Source organism: Loxodonta africana, chromosome 17, assembly GCF_030014295.1.
Source record: "Loxodonta africana isolate mLoxAfr1 chromosome 17, mLoxAfr1.hap2, whole genome shotgun sequence".
NCBI lineage: Eukaryota > Metazoa > Chordata > Mammalia > Proboscidea > Elephantidae > Loxodonta > Loxodonta africana.
Genome location: NC_087358.1, coordinates 49,556,497 through 49,576,156, shown reverse-complemented (window position 1 = coordinate 49,576,156; position 19,660 = coordinate 49,556,497). Strand labels below are relative to the sequence as shown.

The 19,660-nt window shown below is 37.7% G+C and overlaps 1 protein-coding gene across 7 annotated transcripts in view; it reads left to right on the top strand.

The window, feature by feature from the left end:
* Positions 1-19,660, top strand: part of TDRD3 (tudor domain containing 3) — a 221,665-nt gene that overhangs the window by 137,248 nt on the left and 64,757 nt on the right. For all 7 annotated transcript variants that reach the window (XR_010318188.1, XR_010318187.1, XR_010318186.1 and 4 more), the window contains exons 8-10: positions 1,672-1,812; positions 13,809-13,965; positions 14,690-14,815. Coding sequence is in view for 1 of the 7 variants with exons in the window: in XM_064270056.1 (XP_064126126.1) it covers positions 1,672-1,812; positions 13,809-13,965; positions 14,690-14,815 (424 nt within the window). In the remaining 6 variants the exon portion in view is untranslated. The remainder of the gene's footprint in view (positions 1-1,671; positions 1,813-13,808; positions 13,966-14,689; positions 14,816-19,660) is intronic.

Sequence of the window (19,660 nt, the reverse complement as noted above, 5' to 3'; positions counted from 1 at the left end):
TACACTAAAACCACCAAAACTGGGGTCGAGTCAATTCTGACTCATAGCGACCCTATAGGACAGAGTAGAACTGCCCCGCAGAGTTTCCAAGGAGTACCTGGCAGATTCGAACTGCCAGCCTTTCGGTTAGCAGTCATAGCACTAAACCACTACGCCACCAGGGTTTCCTTTATTACACTAGTATATAAAAATCAGAACCCTAATGGTACAATGGTTAAGTGCTTGGCTGCTAACGAAACGTAAGGTGGCTCAAACCCACTAGCCAATCAGCAGAACAAAAGACCTAGCAATCTGCTCCTGTAAAGATTACAGCCTAGGAAGCCCTATGTGGAAGCTCTACTCTGTCATATAGGGTCATTATGAGTTGGGGTAGTCTAAATGACATACGACAACAATAACATTATATATAAAAAATAGATTCGAAATGTTTCAATAGTAATTGTTGTGTAATTATAAAGAAAAATAAGTGTTTATCACACTTGTATGAACAGTCATTTTTCTTTTCAGTTACACAAGTAGTGACTGTCGAAACGTTTCAGATCTTTTTTTTTTTTTGTGAAAACTGAATGAACCCATAATGAGTCTGGTGTTTGAAGGTGTGGTTTTAATTTTAAATGTTGTGGTGTATCAGCTAATAAAGATATTTAATGTATTATCTGTTAATGCTTATTTAACATTTTTCTGTTTTTCAAGCTCTATTTCTTTGTGGTTTCATCAGATTTAATGTAATTTGTCAATATTTGTAAGATGTCAATATTATATAAACTATATCTTAGATGTTTTCTTAGTGTAATCATTTTAAAATACATTTAAAAATGTAGGTCATTATCTCATAAAAAATCTAGTCTTAAATTCATCCTCTCTTATTAGATCAGAACTACAAAGATATTATATAACCAGATTTTTAATTTGATGTTATGCAGGTAACAGTAATGGGTTGCTTTTCAATCAAGGATTTGTGTCTTTCCAAACCAGTGTTCCTTATATTGTAGTCTTTCCAGAATAGTTTGATAAAACAAAAAATTAGGTCAAATCAAATTGTAGCACATATATAATGATTCAAATAATCAGGAAAATAAGAAATATAGAAATTTAGATGTAGTTTGTAAAAAATAGAATATTATATAATTAATGAAAATAATAAAATAATAAGAAGAATTTTAATCCAATGCTAATTTTTTTGTAATCTTGTTTCTACTCACTTTCTAAGATCATAGATTATAATACTGGACCATGAACATAATTAAACTGATTCCTAGAATTTGGTGCCTTGCTAAAGGTATCCCTGCCAAGTAGATGGATTTGTAACCCAGGCCTCATGATACCTGCCAAGTATTTTTTCCTAGAATCATTTTGACAGCTGATGTGCACAATAATTGATTATTTTATTTTCTCTGTATTGTTCTGCGTGTAAGTTTATTCTAATTATTTGCCTTAGGGAGATTCAAGATTTTAATCCTGTAATTTTTTTATTGCTTGACTTGGATTTGTGAAGAGATTATGGCTAGTAGATACTTGTGCCGTCAAAAAAGAGTAACATTTCACTTTTCATTTAAATCATAATTAGGAAGCTTTTAACTACTTCAGTTTTACTAGATGTTTTTAGTTATCTGTAGAGCTATTTTAAAATACTATTTACTTATATGTCTTTTACCTTTCTCTTATCTAAAGACCAAGACATTTGGAGGAGGCGGCGGCGGTGCTAGAAGTAATCTCAATATAAGCACTGGTGGTAACCGAAATAGGGAAGTTTTACAGAAGGAAAAGTCAACCAAACCTGAAGGGAAACACGAAGGTGTCTATAGAGAACTGGTAAGGCTAAAAAAACCAAGCATAAAGTTAACACGTTCTTTATTTTTTTTTTTAATAGCTGTTATGACTTATTCTTTCTTATGATCACTAATGGCATGTGTTCAGTGTATTTTGGATAAGTGTTACAACTCTAAGAAAGTTTTTTTTTTTTTTAAGATAAGGATTATAAGTAACTCATGAAAAACTTGGGTTGTTTGAAAAATAATGTACTTAAAACTCCATTTCACTTAAATTTCTAATGTCCGAATAATGTTTTTTGGATTGGATTGATGAAAAAACTATAAAATTTAATTGAAGCTACTCAGTGCAAATTATATTCTAAAAGATGATACATCAAAAAACATAATTATCAACCTCTCCAAAGTCCTTCCCTGCCCTCCCCATGTCTTTTCTCAACTTTTACTTAAAGTTATTTTTTTTGTTGTTTTTTGGAAAAAAATATCTATACAATGTGCATGCATTATGGATTCATTTGCAAAATGAATTTTTAAAGATAAATGGAGGAGTCAAAGACATTTCTGGTATATTGTATTGGTTTAGTCTTTGTCCTCAGATCTAAGGGGAGCTGGAGAGAATTCATTTTCCTCTACATTTAGAGGTTCAGTAAATTCCGATGATTTACAGAATATTTGAGATTAGCTTAAACAATTGGGGTTTATTATTTTTATGGATTGAATTATGTCCTCCAAAATTATGTAGTGTAAATCCTAACTTCTATACCTGTGGTTGGAGCCCTGGTGGTGCAGTGGTTAAGACTTGGCTGTTAACCAAAAGGTCGGCAGTGTGAATCCGCCAGGCACTCCTTGGAAACTCTAAGGGGTAGTTCTACTCTGTCCTATAGGGTTGCTATGAGTCAGAATCGACTCGACGGCAGTGGGTTTGGTTTGGGTTACAGGGTCGCTATGAGTCGAATACACTTGATGGCAACAGGTTTGGTTTGTTTTTTTGTATACCTCTGGTTATAATACCATTTGGGAATGGATTGTCTTTATTATGTTAATGAGACAGGATTAGTATAGGGTGTGTCCTGAGTCAGTCTCTTTCAAGATATAGAAAGAGCAGATTAAGACAAGCAGGCAAGTTAGCAGAGATGGGGGAGTGTAGATGCCAAGCCACATGGAAATCTCCAAGGAACCAGGAAACAGAAGCTGAGGAGACAAGGACTGTACCCCAGAGATGACAGAGAGAGAGCTTTCTCCTAAAGCCAGCACCCTGAATTCAGACTTGTAGCATCCTAAATTATGAGAAAATAAATTTATGTTTGTTAAAGCCACACATTTGCTGTATTTCTTGTTTTACAGGCAGCACTAGAGAACTAAAACAGAATTTGGTACTGGAAGAGTGGGGTGCTGCCCTAACAGATACCTAAAATGTGGAAGTGATTTTGGAAATGGGTAATAGGTAAAGGCAGGAAGTTTTAAGATACCTAACAGTGAAAGCCTAGATTGCCTTGAAGACAGTGTTGGTAGAATTATGGACAGCAAAGGCAATTCTGGTGAGGGCTCAGAAGGAAGTGAGCTATAGCGAAAGTCTCTGTCATCTTAGAGAATACATATGGCTTTTGCAACAGGATGTTTTTAGAAATGTGAACGTTAAATGTGCTTCCAGTGAGGCTTTAAAACAAAATGATGTACGTGTGATTGCACATTGGAGAAAGGGTGATGATTTTATGCAGTGGCAAAGAACTTGTTTGAATTATGTTCAAATGTTTGGTGGAAGGTAGAACTTCTAAGTGATGAACTTAGATATCTGGCTGAGGAGATTTCTAAGCAAGATCTTAAAGGTGCCTTGTGGTTTCTCCTTGCTGCTTATGTAGTAAAATGTGAGAGGAAAGAGATGTACTTAAAGATGAACTGTGCAAAATGAAAACAGAACTTAAAGATTTGGAAAATTCTGTTCTCCAAACTGAGGACACATGTCCTAGAATATTCACTAAGGATGTGGTTGCACAATCTTTTGTTAAAGAGATTTAGCCTGTGACTGATGGGTCTAATCAACGATTACAGCAGAAAACCCATTAGTTTAGACTGAAGGGGACAGAGAAAGAACAAAGGAAGAAATACTATCTGCCTCTTGGAATTCTACAGACAGAAACATGCCAAAGGAGCTACATCTGTTGTCCTCCAAGAAAAGAAAAGGATCTTCCCTGGAGCAGCTTGGAGATCAGCAGAACTGTTGAAAGGAGCAAGGGAAGCAGGACTTACTAAGTTTCAACGGGTTTCTCCATGGTTTCCTGGATCTCAAAGGGTGGAACCACAGCCTCCTATGATTCAAAACGTGAGATCATTGCCAGCTCGGCTCCGGAGTGTGGGGCTGCCATTAAGGTGTGCCAGGAGAATGGGGTCGCTGTCCAAAGCTGAGGGGCTAGAGCTGCCATGCCGAAGGGGCAGAAGAACCACGCCTGTACAATCGTGGAACAGGCATTTTTCTGTTTTCTGTAATGATTTTTCTATTACAAATGTGAGAAATTGGAGGGAAAAAAGGGGTGGCAGGGCGGGGGGGGTGGGGTTGCCACTCAAAAAGACGAGAATGGGACTGCCCAAAGCCAGGGGAGCAGAATTGCTTTCCCAGTGGGCATGGAAGGTGGAGCTGAAGCCCAGGGCCAACGAACCTCCACCCAGAATCAGAGCATGGCCAACACCCAGAGTCTAGAGGGTAGGGCTATTGCCTAGATGGTCTCAGGGAAGAGAGGATTATTTTCAAACCTTTAGAGCTAATTTAAATTGTTCTGCTGGATTTTGGACTTGTGCCCATTATCCCTTCTTTCCCTCCAATGTCTTACATTTGTAATGGAAAAATCATTACAGAAAATAGAAAAATACCTGCAGATACCTTATATTTTAGATTTCACAGGTTTACAGATGAAGATAAATTTTGCCCCAGGATGGACTTTGGACTGTTGCGATGATGTGATGGGGTGAAGGTGTTTTGTGTGTGGCAAAGACATGAATTTTTGGGAACCAAAGGATGGAATGCTATGGATTAAATTGTGTCCCCCAAATCCTAACCTCTGTATCTGTGATTATAATGCCATTTGGGAGTGGATTGTCTTTGTTACGTTAATGAGAGAATTTGTATAGAGTGTGTTTTGAGTCAGCCTCTTACAAGATAAGAAAAAAACAGACTAGCAAGCAAGCAGAGATGGAGGAAGACTGATGCTAAGTCACATGGAGATCGCCAAGAAATCAGGAAACAGAAGCTGAAGGAGACAAGGGCCTTCCGCTAGAGCTGACAGAGAAAGCCTTCCACTAAAGCTGGTACCCGGAATTCGGACTTCTAGCCTCTTAAACTGTGAGAAAATAAATTTCTGTTTGTTAAAAACAACCATTTGTGGTATTTGTTATAGCAGCACTGGGTAACTAAGACAGTTATTTTGTCCTTCTCCCCCACATTTGCCACTCCTTCTTCCCAAAATGGGCAAAAGACTTGAACAGACATTTCACAAAGGAAGATACATGAATGGCCAGTAAACACACGCAAGGGTGTTCTAACGTCATTAGTCATTAAAATGAAACCAGTGGCTATCAAGTTGACTCTGACTCATGGCAACCTCATGTGTGTCAGACTAGAACTATGCTCCATAGGGTTGTCAGTGACTGTATTTTTCTGAAGCAGATCACCAGGCCTTTCTTCCAAGGCACCTCTGGGTAGACTCGAAACTACAAATTTTCAGTTTACAGTCGAGCTATTAATTACTTGTGCCACTCAGGGACTCCTTCACTAGTGACATGCAGATTAAAACCTCGATAAGATACCACTATACTTCCCCTAGAATGGCTAAAATTAAAAAAGGACAACAATAAAAATCTTTCAAGAACAACAACAACAAAAAGTCCTAGACCACATGGCTTCACTAGGAAGTTCTATTAAACATTTAGAGAAGATTTGACATGAGTCCCATTTAAACTCTTCCAAAAGTTAGAAAAATTAGGAATACTCCCTAATTCATTCTATGAAGTAAACATAAGCCCAATACCAAAACAAGACAGAGACACTACAGGAAAAGAAAACTACAGGCTAATATCCTTTATGAATATAGATGCCAAAATCCTCAACAAAATCCAAGTGAACAGAATACCACAGCAAATTAAAAGAGCCATACACCATGACCAAGGGGGATTTACTGTAGGAATGCAGGGATGGTTCAACATTAGAAAATCAATCAGCATAATATACCACAATCAGTAGAGCAAAGGAAAAGAACCACATGATAATCTCTATGGATGCAGAAAAAGCGTTTGAAAAAATCCAACACCCTATCTTGATGAAAACTCTCAATAAGATTGGAATAGAAGTTCCTCAGTATGATTCAGGACATACATGAAAAACCAACAGCCCGCATTCTACTTAATGGCAAGAGACTGTGAGCTTTCCCCTTGAAATTGGGAACAAGACAAGGGTGCCTCCTCTCACAACTTCTATTCAATATCATGTTAGAAGTCTTAGCCAGAGCAGTAAGACAAGAAAAAGAAATAAACGGTATTCAGATTGGAAAAGAAGTAAAATTATCTCTATTTGCAGATGACATGATCCTATATATAGAAAATACGAAGGAGTCTATAAGAAGGCCCCTAGAGCTAACAGAGGAATTTAGCACAAGGTCAGCAAAGAAAAATCAGTTGGGTTTCTATACACCAGCAATGAGAAATATGAAAGGGAAATTAGGGAAACAGTTCCATTTACAACAGCATCTAAAAGAATAATGTATTTAGGATTAAATTTAACCAGGGTTGTGAAAGACTTATATGCTGAATATTAATAAAACTGCTGAAAGAGATTAAAAAAGAAATAAATGGCAAGGTGTTCCATGTTCATGGATTGGAAGACAATATTGTTAAGATATTAGTGCTGTCCAAAGCAGTCTATAGATTCAGTGCAATCCTGATCAAAATTCCAGCAGCCTTCTTTTGAGAAATGGAAAACTCAATCTTCAACTTTATATGGCATGACTAGAGCCCCGAATAGCTAATGTTGAAAGAGTATAACAAAGTGGGAGGACTCACACTTCCTCATTTTAAAGCATACTATAACTCAAACCCATTGCCATTGAGTCGATTCTGACTCATGGTGACCCTATAGGGCAGAGGAGAACTTCCCCATAGGGTTTCCAAGGAGCAGCTGGTAGATTCGAACTGCCAGCCTTTTGGTTAGCAGCTGTAGCTCGTAACCACTGTGCCACGTGGTATAACAATGTGTAACAATTGACACATAGACCAATGAAATAGAATTGAGAGTCCAGAAATAAACCCATCTATGGTCAACTGATTTTTGACAAGGGTACTAAGGCCATTTGATGGACAAAGAAGAGTCTTCAATAAATGGTTTTGGAAAAACTGAGTTTCCACCTTCAGGAAAATGAAACAGAATCCATGTTGCACACCATACACAAAACCAGATTCAAAATAGATTAAGAACCTAAATATGAACACTAAAACCATAAAATTCTTAGAAGAAAATACAAGGGCAAGGCTAATAGGCCTAGCTTTTAACAATGGATTATCTGATATAATGACTAAAATGCAAACAGCAAAAGATAAATAGGTGTGGGACCTCTTAGAAATTAAAAACTTTTGTTTCTCAAAAGACTTTACTAACTGGGAGAATATCTTTAGAAACCATATATTTGATAAGAATCCACTAATGAAAATATACATAAAATTTTGACGACTTAACGAAAAGATAAATAACCCAATCATAAAATGAGCAAAAGATGCGAATAGACATTTCACCAGAGAGAACATTTAAGTGGCCACCAAACACATGAAAAGATGCTCAATGTCGTTAGCTGCCTAAAACCCCGCTGCCATTGAGTCAAATCTGACTTAAAGCCATTAGCTGTCAGATGCAAATCAAAACCACGACAAGAGATACCATTTCAATCCCACTAGAATGGCCAAGATAAAGGGTAAATAACAAATAACAAGGATGGCCAAGATAAAAAGAATAACAAATAAATGTTGATGGGAATGCAAGATGGTACAGCTATTGTGGAAAACTGTGGAGGTTCCTCACAGAACTACAAACGGAACTGCCATATGATTCAGCATTTCCATTTGTAGGTATATACTCAAAAACTTTGAAAGCAGAGATTCGGATATTTGTACACTAATGTTCATTGCAAGACTATTCAGAATAGCCAAAAGGTATAAACAATGTAAATGCCCATCAGTGGATGAATGGATAAACAAGATATGGTACATACGTACAATGGAATACTACTAAGCCAGTAAGATAAATGAAGTCTTGATACATGCTACAGTATGGATGAAGCTTGAAGACATTATGTTGAGTGAAATCAATCACAAAAGAACAATTAATGTATGACCTCACTTATATAAAAAGACAAAAACAGGCAAATGTATAGACCAAAGTTTATTAGTGGTTACCAGGGGCAGGAGGGAGGGAAAGGGGCAGTTATTGCTTATGGAGTACTGAGTTTCAGTTTACGATGATGGAAAAATGACATTAATTAACCCTACACTGCTGATTAATGTAATTCCTGTCGATAAGTTATACCCCTTTGAAAAGTTAAATTGCCTAAGATTGTGTGATAGATATATTTTCAATGACAGAAAAATTAAAGAGTAACTGCTGAGGCTGCTTATATACAGCCAAACACCTCTTGGGATTTAGTTCTGGTTTAGAGGTTTAGGGTCATGGTTTTATAAGATATCTCAGATAGATGGCCTAATATTGTGTTTAGTGCTTCTGTTCTACCTTCTACTTTGTTACATGGTGCCTGGGGTGTTAAAAGCTTGCAAGTGCCTAACTAAGGTACAACAATTGGTGTTTAGTCACCTGGAGTAAAGAAGAAAGAGAGTTAAGAACAGGAGGAGGACATGGAACGTGTAGCTAACTGCCTCTATGTCCAACTGCCTCCTTTGCAATGCAATCAGAAAAACCGATGGTGCCAGATTACCGTTACCGAACATTTTTGATAGAAGATTTTGTAGAAGAATCCTGATCAAATGAGGAAATGCAAAACAGAATTTCAACTTGTCATGGAATCCTGATTTCTGGGGCTGTTGATGCTGGATGACCCCTGAAAGTATTGCCCTGAGATAGTCTTTAAACATTAAACCAAAAATATCCCCTGAAGTCTTCTTAAAACCAAACAATAGTTTAACTTAACTAGTGAAGAATAGCTGTCTTGAGTACTGTGCTCTTTTAAGACCCATTTATATGGGATCAAATTGAAAACACCAACTTGAAAGTTTAGATAGGAACCTTAGGTGGCTGTGAGTTTACGTTAATGGAGGAGGAACAACTTGGAAAAGAAGGGGGAGAGTGGTTGTATAACTCAAAGAATGTAATCAGTGTCACTGAATTGCACATGCAGAAATTGTTGAATTGGGGGATGTTCTGCTGTTTGTGTCCTCAACAATAACAAAAAATAAAATGGATTATATAAAAATAAAAGACCAAGGACACACAACTTTGGCAAGACTGGGAAACAATGGAAACTCATATATTGCTGGTAGGGATGTATATGATAAACAGTACACTCACTTTGTTAAAGGCTTGACTGTCTCTTATAAAGTTAAACATACATCTGTCCTTTGACCCAGCAAGTCTGTTTCTAAGTGTTTGTCAGTAGGATAATGGAGAATTCATACAATGGAGTTTTATTCATCAATAAAAACAATGGAACTGATATAGGCAGGGTGAATCTGAAAGACATTCCTCTTGAAAGAAGTCAGACACAAGAGCAGGTACTCCATGATTTTAGTGATGCAAAGTTCCAGATCAGCCAAAACTAATCTGTAGTGAAAAAAATTAGATCAGTGGTCGGGCGGGTCCAAGAATTGGCTGGAAGGTTCACAAGGGAAGTTTCTGTAGAGAAGGTGAGGTTCTGCATCATGGTAGAGGTGTGGGTTACAAGGTGTAACCATTTGTGGAATTATGTAGCTAAGGTAAGTGCGTTTCAACATGTGTAAATTTAATCTAAAGTAAAGAACTGTAAAAAATAATACTGGAATGTGAGAAAGTAGGTGGAAGTATAGGTGAAATAAGAATGTTAGAATGTGGATAATCGTTAAAGCGGGTAATGAGTTCATTATACTGTTCTGTTTACTTTGTACATATTTGAAATTTTTTATAATTAAAGGCTAAATAAAATCCATACAAGCACTTAGCAATTTTTCCCTTTATTTACTATAGTGGGTTGATTGTCATATTAATTTATTAGTAAAATCCAGTTATTTAAATATAAGATAAATATAGGAAAAAAACAACAACAACCCAAACCATGAAAGCTACCATTGACCCATGGCAACCCCCTGTGTTTCAGAGCAGAACTGTGCTCCATAGAGTTTTCAATAGCTGTAATCTTTTGAAAGTAGATTGCCAGGACTCTCTTTTGTGGCATCTCTGATTGGACTAGACCTACCAACCTTTTAGTTAGTAGCTTAAGGGAGCCATTTGCACCACCCAGGTACAAATAGATTAGACAGGAATAGGAGATATCTCTCTTATTCCACTATAGGTTGGAGGTTCAACTGTAATAAAATCATTCCTGCCTCAAATATGACAGTAGTGTTACAGTAGAATTATAGAAACATTTGATATAGCTAAGATCCTGCAGTGGCTGGTGGTGTTTTTTATAAATACTGTACAGAATATGATCAATGGCACAAATTTAACTTTAAGCCCTGAGAGTTTTATCAAACCTGAGTCCCTCATCCCTGATCTGAAGCAAAGCCATCTCCTCTTCAAGAAATTAACATGATGATTTAAACCCCTTGTGCTGGCAGCCAGCCTCTAGCAACATATGCAGATGTCACTAAGATAAGGTGATACTTTTTAGCTACTCTCATAGCCCTGGGGGCACAGAGGTTAAATGCTGGGCTGCTAACAGAAAGGCTGGCGATAGGAACCCCCCAGCTGCTCCAAGGAAGAAAGATGTGGCAGCCTGCTTCTGTAATGATTGTTGTTTGTTGTTAGGTGGCTTTGAGTCAATTCTGACTATAGCAACTCTGTGTACAACAGAACAAGACACTGGTGGTGCCTCCTGCGCCATCCTCACGATCGTTGTTAGGCTTGGGCCCATTGATGCAGTCAGTGTTATTCCATCTAGGCAACGGTCTTTCTCTTTTTCACTGACCCTCTCGTTTCACCTAACATGATGTCCTTCTCCACGGACTGGTCCCTTCTGATAACATGTCCAAAGTACATGAGACGAAGTCTCACCATCCTTACTTCTAAGGAGCATTCTGGCTGTACTTCTTCCAAGACAGATTTGTTCCTTCTTCTGGCAGTCCACGGTATATTCAGTATGCTTCACCAACACCTCGGAAACCCTATGGAGCATTTCTACTCTATCCTGTAGTGTCACTGTAAGTCAGAATTGACTCAGCGGCAACAGGTACTTTGCACTAGTATCTTTTTTCTTCTTTTTTAATGTTATGAAAGTATAGGTGCACTGCTATCTCTTAAGCATTAGTATATTACACCTCGACAAAGCAGATCTTATAAGCATAATGCTTACAGATGCTGTGTATGACCCTGAACCAATCTTTTTCTCTTGTTTTCCCCTAACGTAGTATGACAGTTCAGCTCAGCTTATTCTGCATATGTTACAGGTTTTTATTTATTTTTTTCTTCCTTTTTGTCAGTGGAATAAAAAACTTGCCAAAGACATGATAGAGAACATTACTAAAAATTACAAATTATTCTTTATTGCCTTGACCAGTAGTATTTGAATTGCATCTAAGATTTTATGGTATCTTATATTAATATGAATATTAATTTGAGTAAGCCCGTACTACAATTTGTTGATGAGAGAGCTAAAATCAAGTTTCAAAGTGTTTCCAATGGACCAGTGATTCTTAAGTGTTTTTGAGAAGGTGATAAAAGCTGTGGTCATAGGTCTTGGAAAAATTATGCATTGACATGTTCACGCAACATTCAGCATTTTGTTTCATTTGGTTTGAGGTTTTCTAGAAAGCAGTCTTGTTTTGTATGGAACCTAGATTAAAAGCTCTATAGAAACTTCGTACTGGGAGATGTTTTCCTTTTTGAATATAGTTGCTTAAAGAAAAGGGAAAGGGGTTTGGAGAAGAGAGATGCCAAAGGGAGGGATGAATGGTTACATTTTTATTCCACCCTCAGAGCAATGTATGTGTAATTAATTAGAGTAAATACCTTAGCAAGTATTGTGCTTCTTTATTCCTAGTGAAGTAAGCCGTACGATGGCGGGAGAATGTCTTTTCAGTCATATCTCACCTTTGAGTATAATATGATATTTTGTAATAGAGGGATTACAGTATCTAAAGTGAACCAGAAAACCCCCCTCTGTACATTTTTCTGGTCGCTAGCTTTGCCCTTTCATCTTTCTCCTTTTGAAGTCACTCAGAAATTTTCCTTGACAGCCGAGACTAAAGCTTTCCATTCACATGTATACTAGGTATTTGTTGGTCATTTGCTTGCTCGAAGAAGCTAATTTGGAATCCTTTAGGAACTTCTATTAAAGTTTCGTTTGACATGTTGGGAATTTAAAAATAAACTTTATAATTTTTAATTTTTTTACATATTTAAAAATGGTACATACTCATTTAGAAAACAAAGGTAAATGAACCAAGATAAAAATCACCTCTATTTCCAGTAATCAGGGAGAACTACTGTTATTTTTGTTATGATATCTGTTTTTATGTCTTTTATATTTATATGTGTATGAATTATATTTATTGTGTATGTATATGTGTATAATACATAATATATATGTATAGATATATTAAGAAACAAAATGGGATTACATTTGGAAATTTAAAAGCTTCCCAGGTAACAATATCTGAGGAAGGAAAAGGCTCGACTAAACGTAGAAATTGGGCAGACTAAGAGTTTGGTTAAGTGCATATGAGGTCAACGTGAAAGGCAAAATAAGTTATACCAAGAGACAGGCTGAGTATTAATTGATCAGTAAAAGTATTCGTAGGTCAAGTTCTATGTAGGGGCCATACTCATAATTAGATATTTATTTGGGAGATAAATGGGAGAAGGAAAGGCTTTTGGAAGGCTTGGTTATTTTTATATGTTCATAGTAAGTTTTCAGTAGGAAGGATGAATTATAGTTTTGATGTCCAGGCCTTCTTATATTTTCTTTAGCATATCTACAGCAGGTATGGTAAATAGATTTTTCCTTACGGTCCAGCTTTGGTCAATTGATAGTAGCTCCTTTGTTGAGAAGGACTCTAAAACAGTCAGGGCTTGGGAAAAGTGCTCTCCTTTATCAGTGTCTGCCCAGGCTTTAGAGCGGGCAGTTGCAGCATGCATGCCGTGCACATGCTACCCTAACGCCTGTCTGCGCTGACTCTTACATACACAAAAGTTAAGGATACGTCTTTCTCAGCTGGCTGTGGTTTCCAAGAAATTTCTTCATGGGGCTATTTTTGTGTTATTAAAGGGGTTCTTGAATTCTGCTTAGGCCTAGATTTTTCAAGGAGATTTTGCATTCTGGCATCTGTAAAGCGGACTTCCTTATTTGGGGTGCAGGCTGTGAAAGCATTATACAAATGATCGCTATGAAATATAGAGCAGAACACTGAAGTGATGGGAAGTAAAGAAACAGCGCAATCTACAGAGGTGGTACCGTTTGGTTAGCTTCAACTTATACTTTGTATTTTTGGAGAGATGCTGTATAAATTACAACATTTCCTTTCCAGGATGGAGAAATATCAACCTTGAAAATTTTTCATTGGGTAATTTTCTCCCCACTGCCTATATTATTTTCAAAGGGTTTATTCTGACAATTCATGTATTTTTTGCACTTACAATAGAACTTGAGCAGTCAGAGCATACTCAAGGCACAACCACACGTATGAAGATTCTTCTTTCACTATTGTGTGAAAAAGCGGCAAATGAATGTTGTGTTAGTATGACATCTCTTCCATAAGCATAAGTTGTAATTTTTAGTTAAAAGACAATATATAGTTAAAAAGTTATGCTTGCATTATTTATGGGCCATCAATTAGCATAGCTTTTTTTTTCCCTCCTTACAGGTTGATGAGAAGGCTCTGAAGCATATAACAGAAATGGGCTTCAGTAAGGAAGCGTCTCGGCAAGCTCTTATGGATAATGGCAACAACTTAGAAGCTGCATTGAATGTACTTCTTAATAGCAATAAGCAGAAACCTGTTACGGGTCCACCTCTGAGAGGTATCATATTAAGCAGTGTGTCAGTATTGTTTGCTTTTCAGAGGACTATGTTTTATAGACAGATGTTGGAAGTTATTGCTGTGAGGGCTATAAATTTATTTAATATTGTTGTATTATGGCAGAAGCACCCATTTTGGAACCACAAAGACCTGCGCAAGTTGCTCTGAGTCTCATTGTCTTCATTTTCTATAAAGTGGTTCTAATGGTGACTTACTTCACAAGGTTGTTTTGAGGATTTCAGGAAATGTAAACTACCTAGTTCTGTTAATTATTTCTAAAAGTATGCCAATTGTGTATGTAAGTGAACCTTCAGTAAACGTCTAAAAATTAACAAGAACATAACTTATACTTAATATCTGTCATTCTGTAATCATTGCTTGGTCAAACGTATTATTATTATTTTTTTTTTTAAGTCCCAATCTCGTATTTTCCTTAAAAAAAAATTGGTAATTGCAGAAAAAAGTTGTAGATGAATGCTTTTTTTCCTTAAAAACCAATTTACATGAACAAATTCAACTTTCTGTATAGATCACTTAGAAGATTAAAGGTACTTTACTATAATCATTTGGAAACCTTTTTATTATAAAAGACATAGAATATACAAAAATATCTGAAACAATGTATATACAAAATCCTACTTAAAATGACTGCTGATAATGTTTCAGTGTATTTTCGCCCTTTGTTCTTACATATACAATATGTATGTTTTGTTTTAAATCTTAAGGTAAAGGAAAAGGCAGGGGACGAGTAAGATCTGAAGATGAAGAAGACCTGGGAAGTGCAAGGCCATCAGCACCAAGCACATTATTTGATTTCTTAGAGTCTAAAATGGGAACTTTGAATGTGGAAGGTAGGTGAACTTACATTTTTTTTTTCTTTTAAGTTCAAACCTTATTTGAAATTATATAAAAAAAGGTTTAATAAAGCAAGTGATAGTGTGAACCTGCATTCTGGGTGTTTGTTTATAAACGTATTCAATTATAAATTTATTGCACAAAAACACAGAAGAAAGTTTTAATGGTTAAATTCTGAAAATATTAATGACAGGCTGTCTTGCTCCCTAAATACATGATGGGTAATGTCACCAAACTATTTCCCCCAACTTTACTCTTATCGGGATTATAGATTACCTATGAAAACAGATTACTGTATTTGAATATTTATTACTATATAAGATATATGAAAAGTTATATAACTTATTTTGAATGTGAAGGTTTTATCTCTTCTTAACATATCACATATTATATGGAAATAGTCACATGGCGAGTGGATATATTCCCATAATGTGATGTATTTCTTCTTAGTATGACATGATACTGAAAAGAGAAATAAATGTGTTAAATATGTACATATCTTTTTTTTCTAAGCATAAAAAACCCCCCAAAACCAAACCTGTTGCCATCGAGTTGATTCCAACTCATTAGGACAGAGTAGAACTGCCCCGTTGGGTTCCCAAGGAATAGCTAGTGGATTTGAACTGCTGACGTTTTGGTTAGCAGCTAAGCTTTTAACCACTATGCCATCAGGGATAGAACATAGTAAATTGTAAATACTTCCTAAAATAGCAAATTATTTTTTTATATGATTGCAAAAGATGAGGCAAATATACTTTTACATTCAGTTTTCTCTTTCAGGTATATTTTGAAAAAAACCAAATAAATTCAGAGGTAAAATGCTTTTATAACAAATTTGAGGTGTTCAGAGTTCATGAAAATTGAAGCTTGTTTTGTAAATTATATAAAAAGCCACTGTATTGTTTCAGAAAACAAATGTTTGAGGTAGATGAGATTTGTAAGCAGTAACATGAAGATCGATATTTTCCAGGTTGTAAAACATGTTTTATTACTTTTCTATTGCTCTGTAAAAAATTACCACAAATTTAGTGGCTTAGAACAGTGAAGATTTATCATCTCATATTTTTTATGGGTCAGGAGTTTAGTTGGATCTTCTGCTCAGGAACTGACTGGCGAAATCAAGGCTTCAGTTGGGGCTGTGATCTCACCTGAGGCTCCAGGGCCTCTTCGAAGCCCACCAGTTGTTGGCAGAATTCAGTTTCTTCTGGTCACAGGACTGAAGTCCCAATTTTCAGGTTGTATGTTGCCAAGAAATTGCTCGCAGCAACTAGAGGCTGCCCTCAGGTCTTTGCCACACAGTCTCCTCCATAGGCAATTTTCAGCATCTTTAAGATCAGCAAGATGGTCTCTGCTGCTTCTTTAAGTCTCTTTGACTTCTTCCTGACACTGAACCTTAGGCCCTCTTTTAAAGGGCTCAGCTGAAAAGGTCAGGACTATCCAGCAAAATCTCCCTTTTGATTATCTTAAAGCCAACTGATTAGAAACCTTAATTACATCTGCATAACCCTTCACCTTTGCCATATAACATAGCCTGATCGTGGGAGTGAAGTCCCATCATAGACACAGGTCTGGCCCACCCTCACAAAATGGGGAGAACACAGGGCCATGTATACTAGTAAGCGGAACTCTTGGGAACCATCTTAGAATTCTGCATACCATGCATGAAAACAAGCTCCTGTGTCTCATCTGCTAAACCAGTCTTTGAATTCAATAGAACATCTCATTTGTATATTCATATATCTTTTGTTTTCTGATATGTCCATTGGTCTGCATCACAATTTCTGAAGTTTTTGATTTTTATCACCATCTTAATTTTACCTTACTAGAAATATGACAGAATTAAGGGATGTACCTAACTTACAAGCTCAGTTTCTTATGGGATCCCTTTTTGTGTGTTCTTTACCCTATTCCCTGCTGTCCACCTCTTTACCCCTCAAGGGCCCTAAAATTACCCATCATAGTGGCAGACACCTTACTGTTTATTCTCCATTCACCATGGGTTTCCTAATGGCTTCTCATTCACTTATGTATTTCTTCATTTAACAAGTGTTTATTGACTCCTGTGTGGAGCCCTCGTGGTACAGTGGTTAAGAACTCAGCTGCTAACTAAAAGGTCGGCAGTTTGAGTCCACCGGCTGATCCTTGGAATTCCTATGGGGCAGTTCTACTCTGTACTACAGGGTTGCTATGAGTTGGAATCGACTCCATGCCAACAAGTTTATATGTGACAGGTACTGTGCTGGGCATTGGGTTTACATCGTTGACTGATACAGACACGCACCCTACCCTCATAGGACTTATCTGTAAAAGGGATAGATAGTGTACTTTAAACAAGACAATACTTGAATAAAATTACTTGAATACAATGATAACTTCTAAAATCTTTTCTTCTGGGCCCCTTGATATTCGTGTCACAACTGCTCCTTGTACTATCCTATCAGAGCTCCTTTCATTTCCTTTATCCTCCTGTCCTCCTACATTTGCTTTAGACTGCTGTAATGTGTCCTAAATCATGATGAAGTTGAAATGAGAATGGGAACTTTACTATGACCTATGCATGTAGTAGTAGTTAAGTGCTGCAGCTGCTAACCAAAAGGTCTGCAGTTTGAATCCTCCAGGCACCTTGGAAACTCTACGGGGCAGTTCTACTCTGTCCTGTAGGGTTGCTATGAGTTGAAATTGACTTGACAGCAGTGGGTTTTTTGGTTTTTTTAATGTGCCTACGATGCTTCAGTTCTCACAAGATGTATCGTATACCAACAAGATGAAGTAATATTAGCATTGCACTCGGAAAAAGATATCAAAGTTAATTATCTGAATACAAGTAACCTGTTGCTGTCTAGTCAATTCTGACTCATAGCCCCATGTGTGTTGGAGTAGAGCTGTATTCTGTAGGGTTTCAGTGGCTGATTTTTCGGAATTATATCACCATGCCTTTCTTCTGAGGCATCTCTGAGTGAACATAAACCTCCAGCCTTTTGGTTAGCAGCTGAGGACATTAACCAAGTGTCTCAGTCATTTAGTGCTGCTGTGGTGGTGTGGGATAACAGAAATACCACAAGTGGATGGCTTTAACAAAGAGAAATTTATTTTCTTACAGTCTGGTAGGCTGAAAGTCCAAATTCAGGGCATCAGCGCCAAGGAAAGGCTTCCTCTGTCGGCTCTGGAGGCCCTTATCATCAATCTTCCCCTGGACTAGGAGCTTCTTTGCTCAGGAACCCTGGGTCCAAAGGATGCGCTCTGCTCCTGGCACTGCTTTCTTGGTGGTATGAGGTCCCCCTGTCTCTCTGCATACTTCTTTCTTTTATATGTCAAAAGAGATTGGCTTAAGACGCTATCTAGTCTTGTAGATCTCATCATCTAGTCTTATAGATCTCAACCGCTGTTAAGCCATCATAGTGATAGGATTTACAACACATAGAAAAATCTCATCAAGTGACGAAATGGCAGACAATCACACAATACTGGGCATCATGGCCTAACCAAGTTGACACATATTTTTTGGGGACACAATTCAATCCATGACATCCTACCCTTTTAAAAAAAAATAAAAAAATTTTTTTTTTGGCCCCCAAAAATTCATGTCCTTGCCACATGTAAAACATAATTCACCCCATCATACCATCGTAAGAGTCTTAAATCAACTCCAAGACCAAAATCCAAAAATTTCATCTGTGAAATCTAGAATATAAGTTATCTGCTTCCAAAGTGGTACAATAGCCACAGTGTAGATATTTCCATTACAAACAGGAGAAATTGGAGGGAAAAATGGCATAACCAGTACCAAGCAAGATGACAGAATACATGACATTAGCTCTCAAGGCTTTGAAAATAATCCTCTGTTTTCTGAGACAGTTTGCACAATGGCCCTGTCCTCCAGACTCTAGGTATTGGCCACACTTTCCAGATTCTGAGTGGAGACCCCTCAACCCTGGGCTTCAGCTCAGCCTTCTAGTCCCACTGGGTTGGCAACTCTGCTCCCTGGGCTTAAAGTGCACCATTCTCCTAGGCTGTCTGAGTGGTGACTCCACCCTTAGAAACACCAGAGGCCACGGCTCCACCCTTTGAAACCCAAGTGGTTGAGGCCATACCTTTTGAGACTGAGGTAGCTTGGCTTCCTTCGTTCCTTGTCTCTTCAGCTTTTGCTTCCTGGTACCTTGGCCTCTCGGCCCTCGGGCCTCATGCCCACATCTCCCCTGCTCGGGCAAGTGTTTGAAAGCTCTGTAGCTCTACCAGTAAGTGCCTGGAGTCATCTCACTCTGCCAGTAAACTTTGTCTGGAAAGCACTCAGCTCTCTTTTTCTGTGGGTCGGCAAGTCTAGCTCCATTGATAAGTGCTCAGAGGCACCCCACTCCACCAGGAAGCCTCCTGTACATAGGCACTCAGCTCTCTCACTCCATGGGTCAGCTCCAACGCTGTCTCGCAGTGGTCTCCTGGTTCTGCTGCTGCCTTTTCTCTGCCACTGCTGGCCCTCTGCTGCTGCCGGTCCTCTGCTGCTGCTTCTTGCTGTCTGTGTCATCTCTAGTGTAACAGCTCTCCTCATTTCCTTCTGAGTCTTCTATCCATTCACAGTTTCAAAACTGCTTCCACATTTTACGTATCTTTTAGAGCAGCACCCCTCTCCCTGTACCAAATTCTTTCTTGATCATATAGTGCTGCTATAACAGAAATACCACAAGTGGATGGCTTTAACAAAGAGAAATTTATTTTCTCATAGTCTAGTAGTCCAAATTCAGGGCATGAGCTCCAGGTGAAGGCTTTCTCTGTCGGCTCTGGAGGAAGGCCCTTGTCATCAGTCTTCCCGTGGACTAGGAGCTTCACACTGGAACCCCGGATCCAAA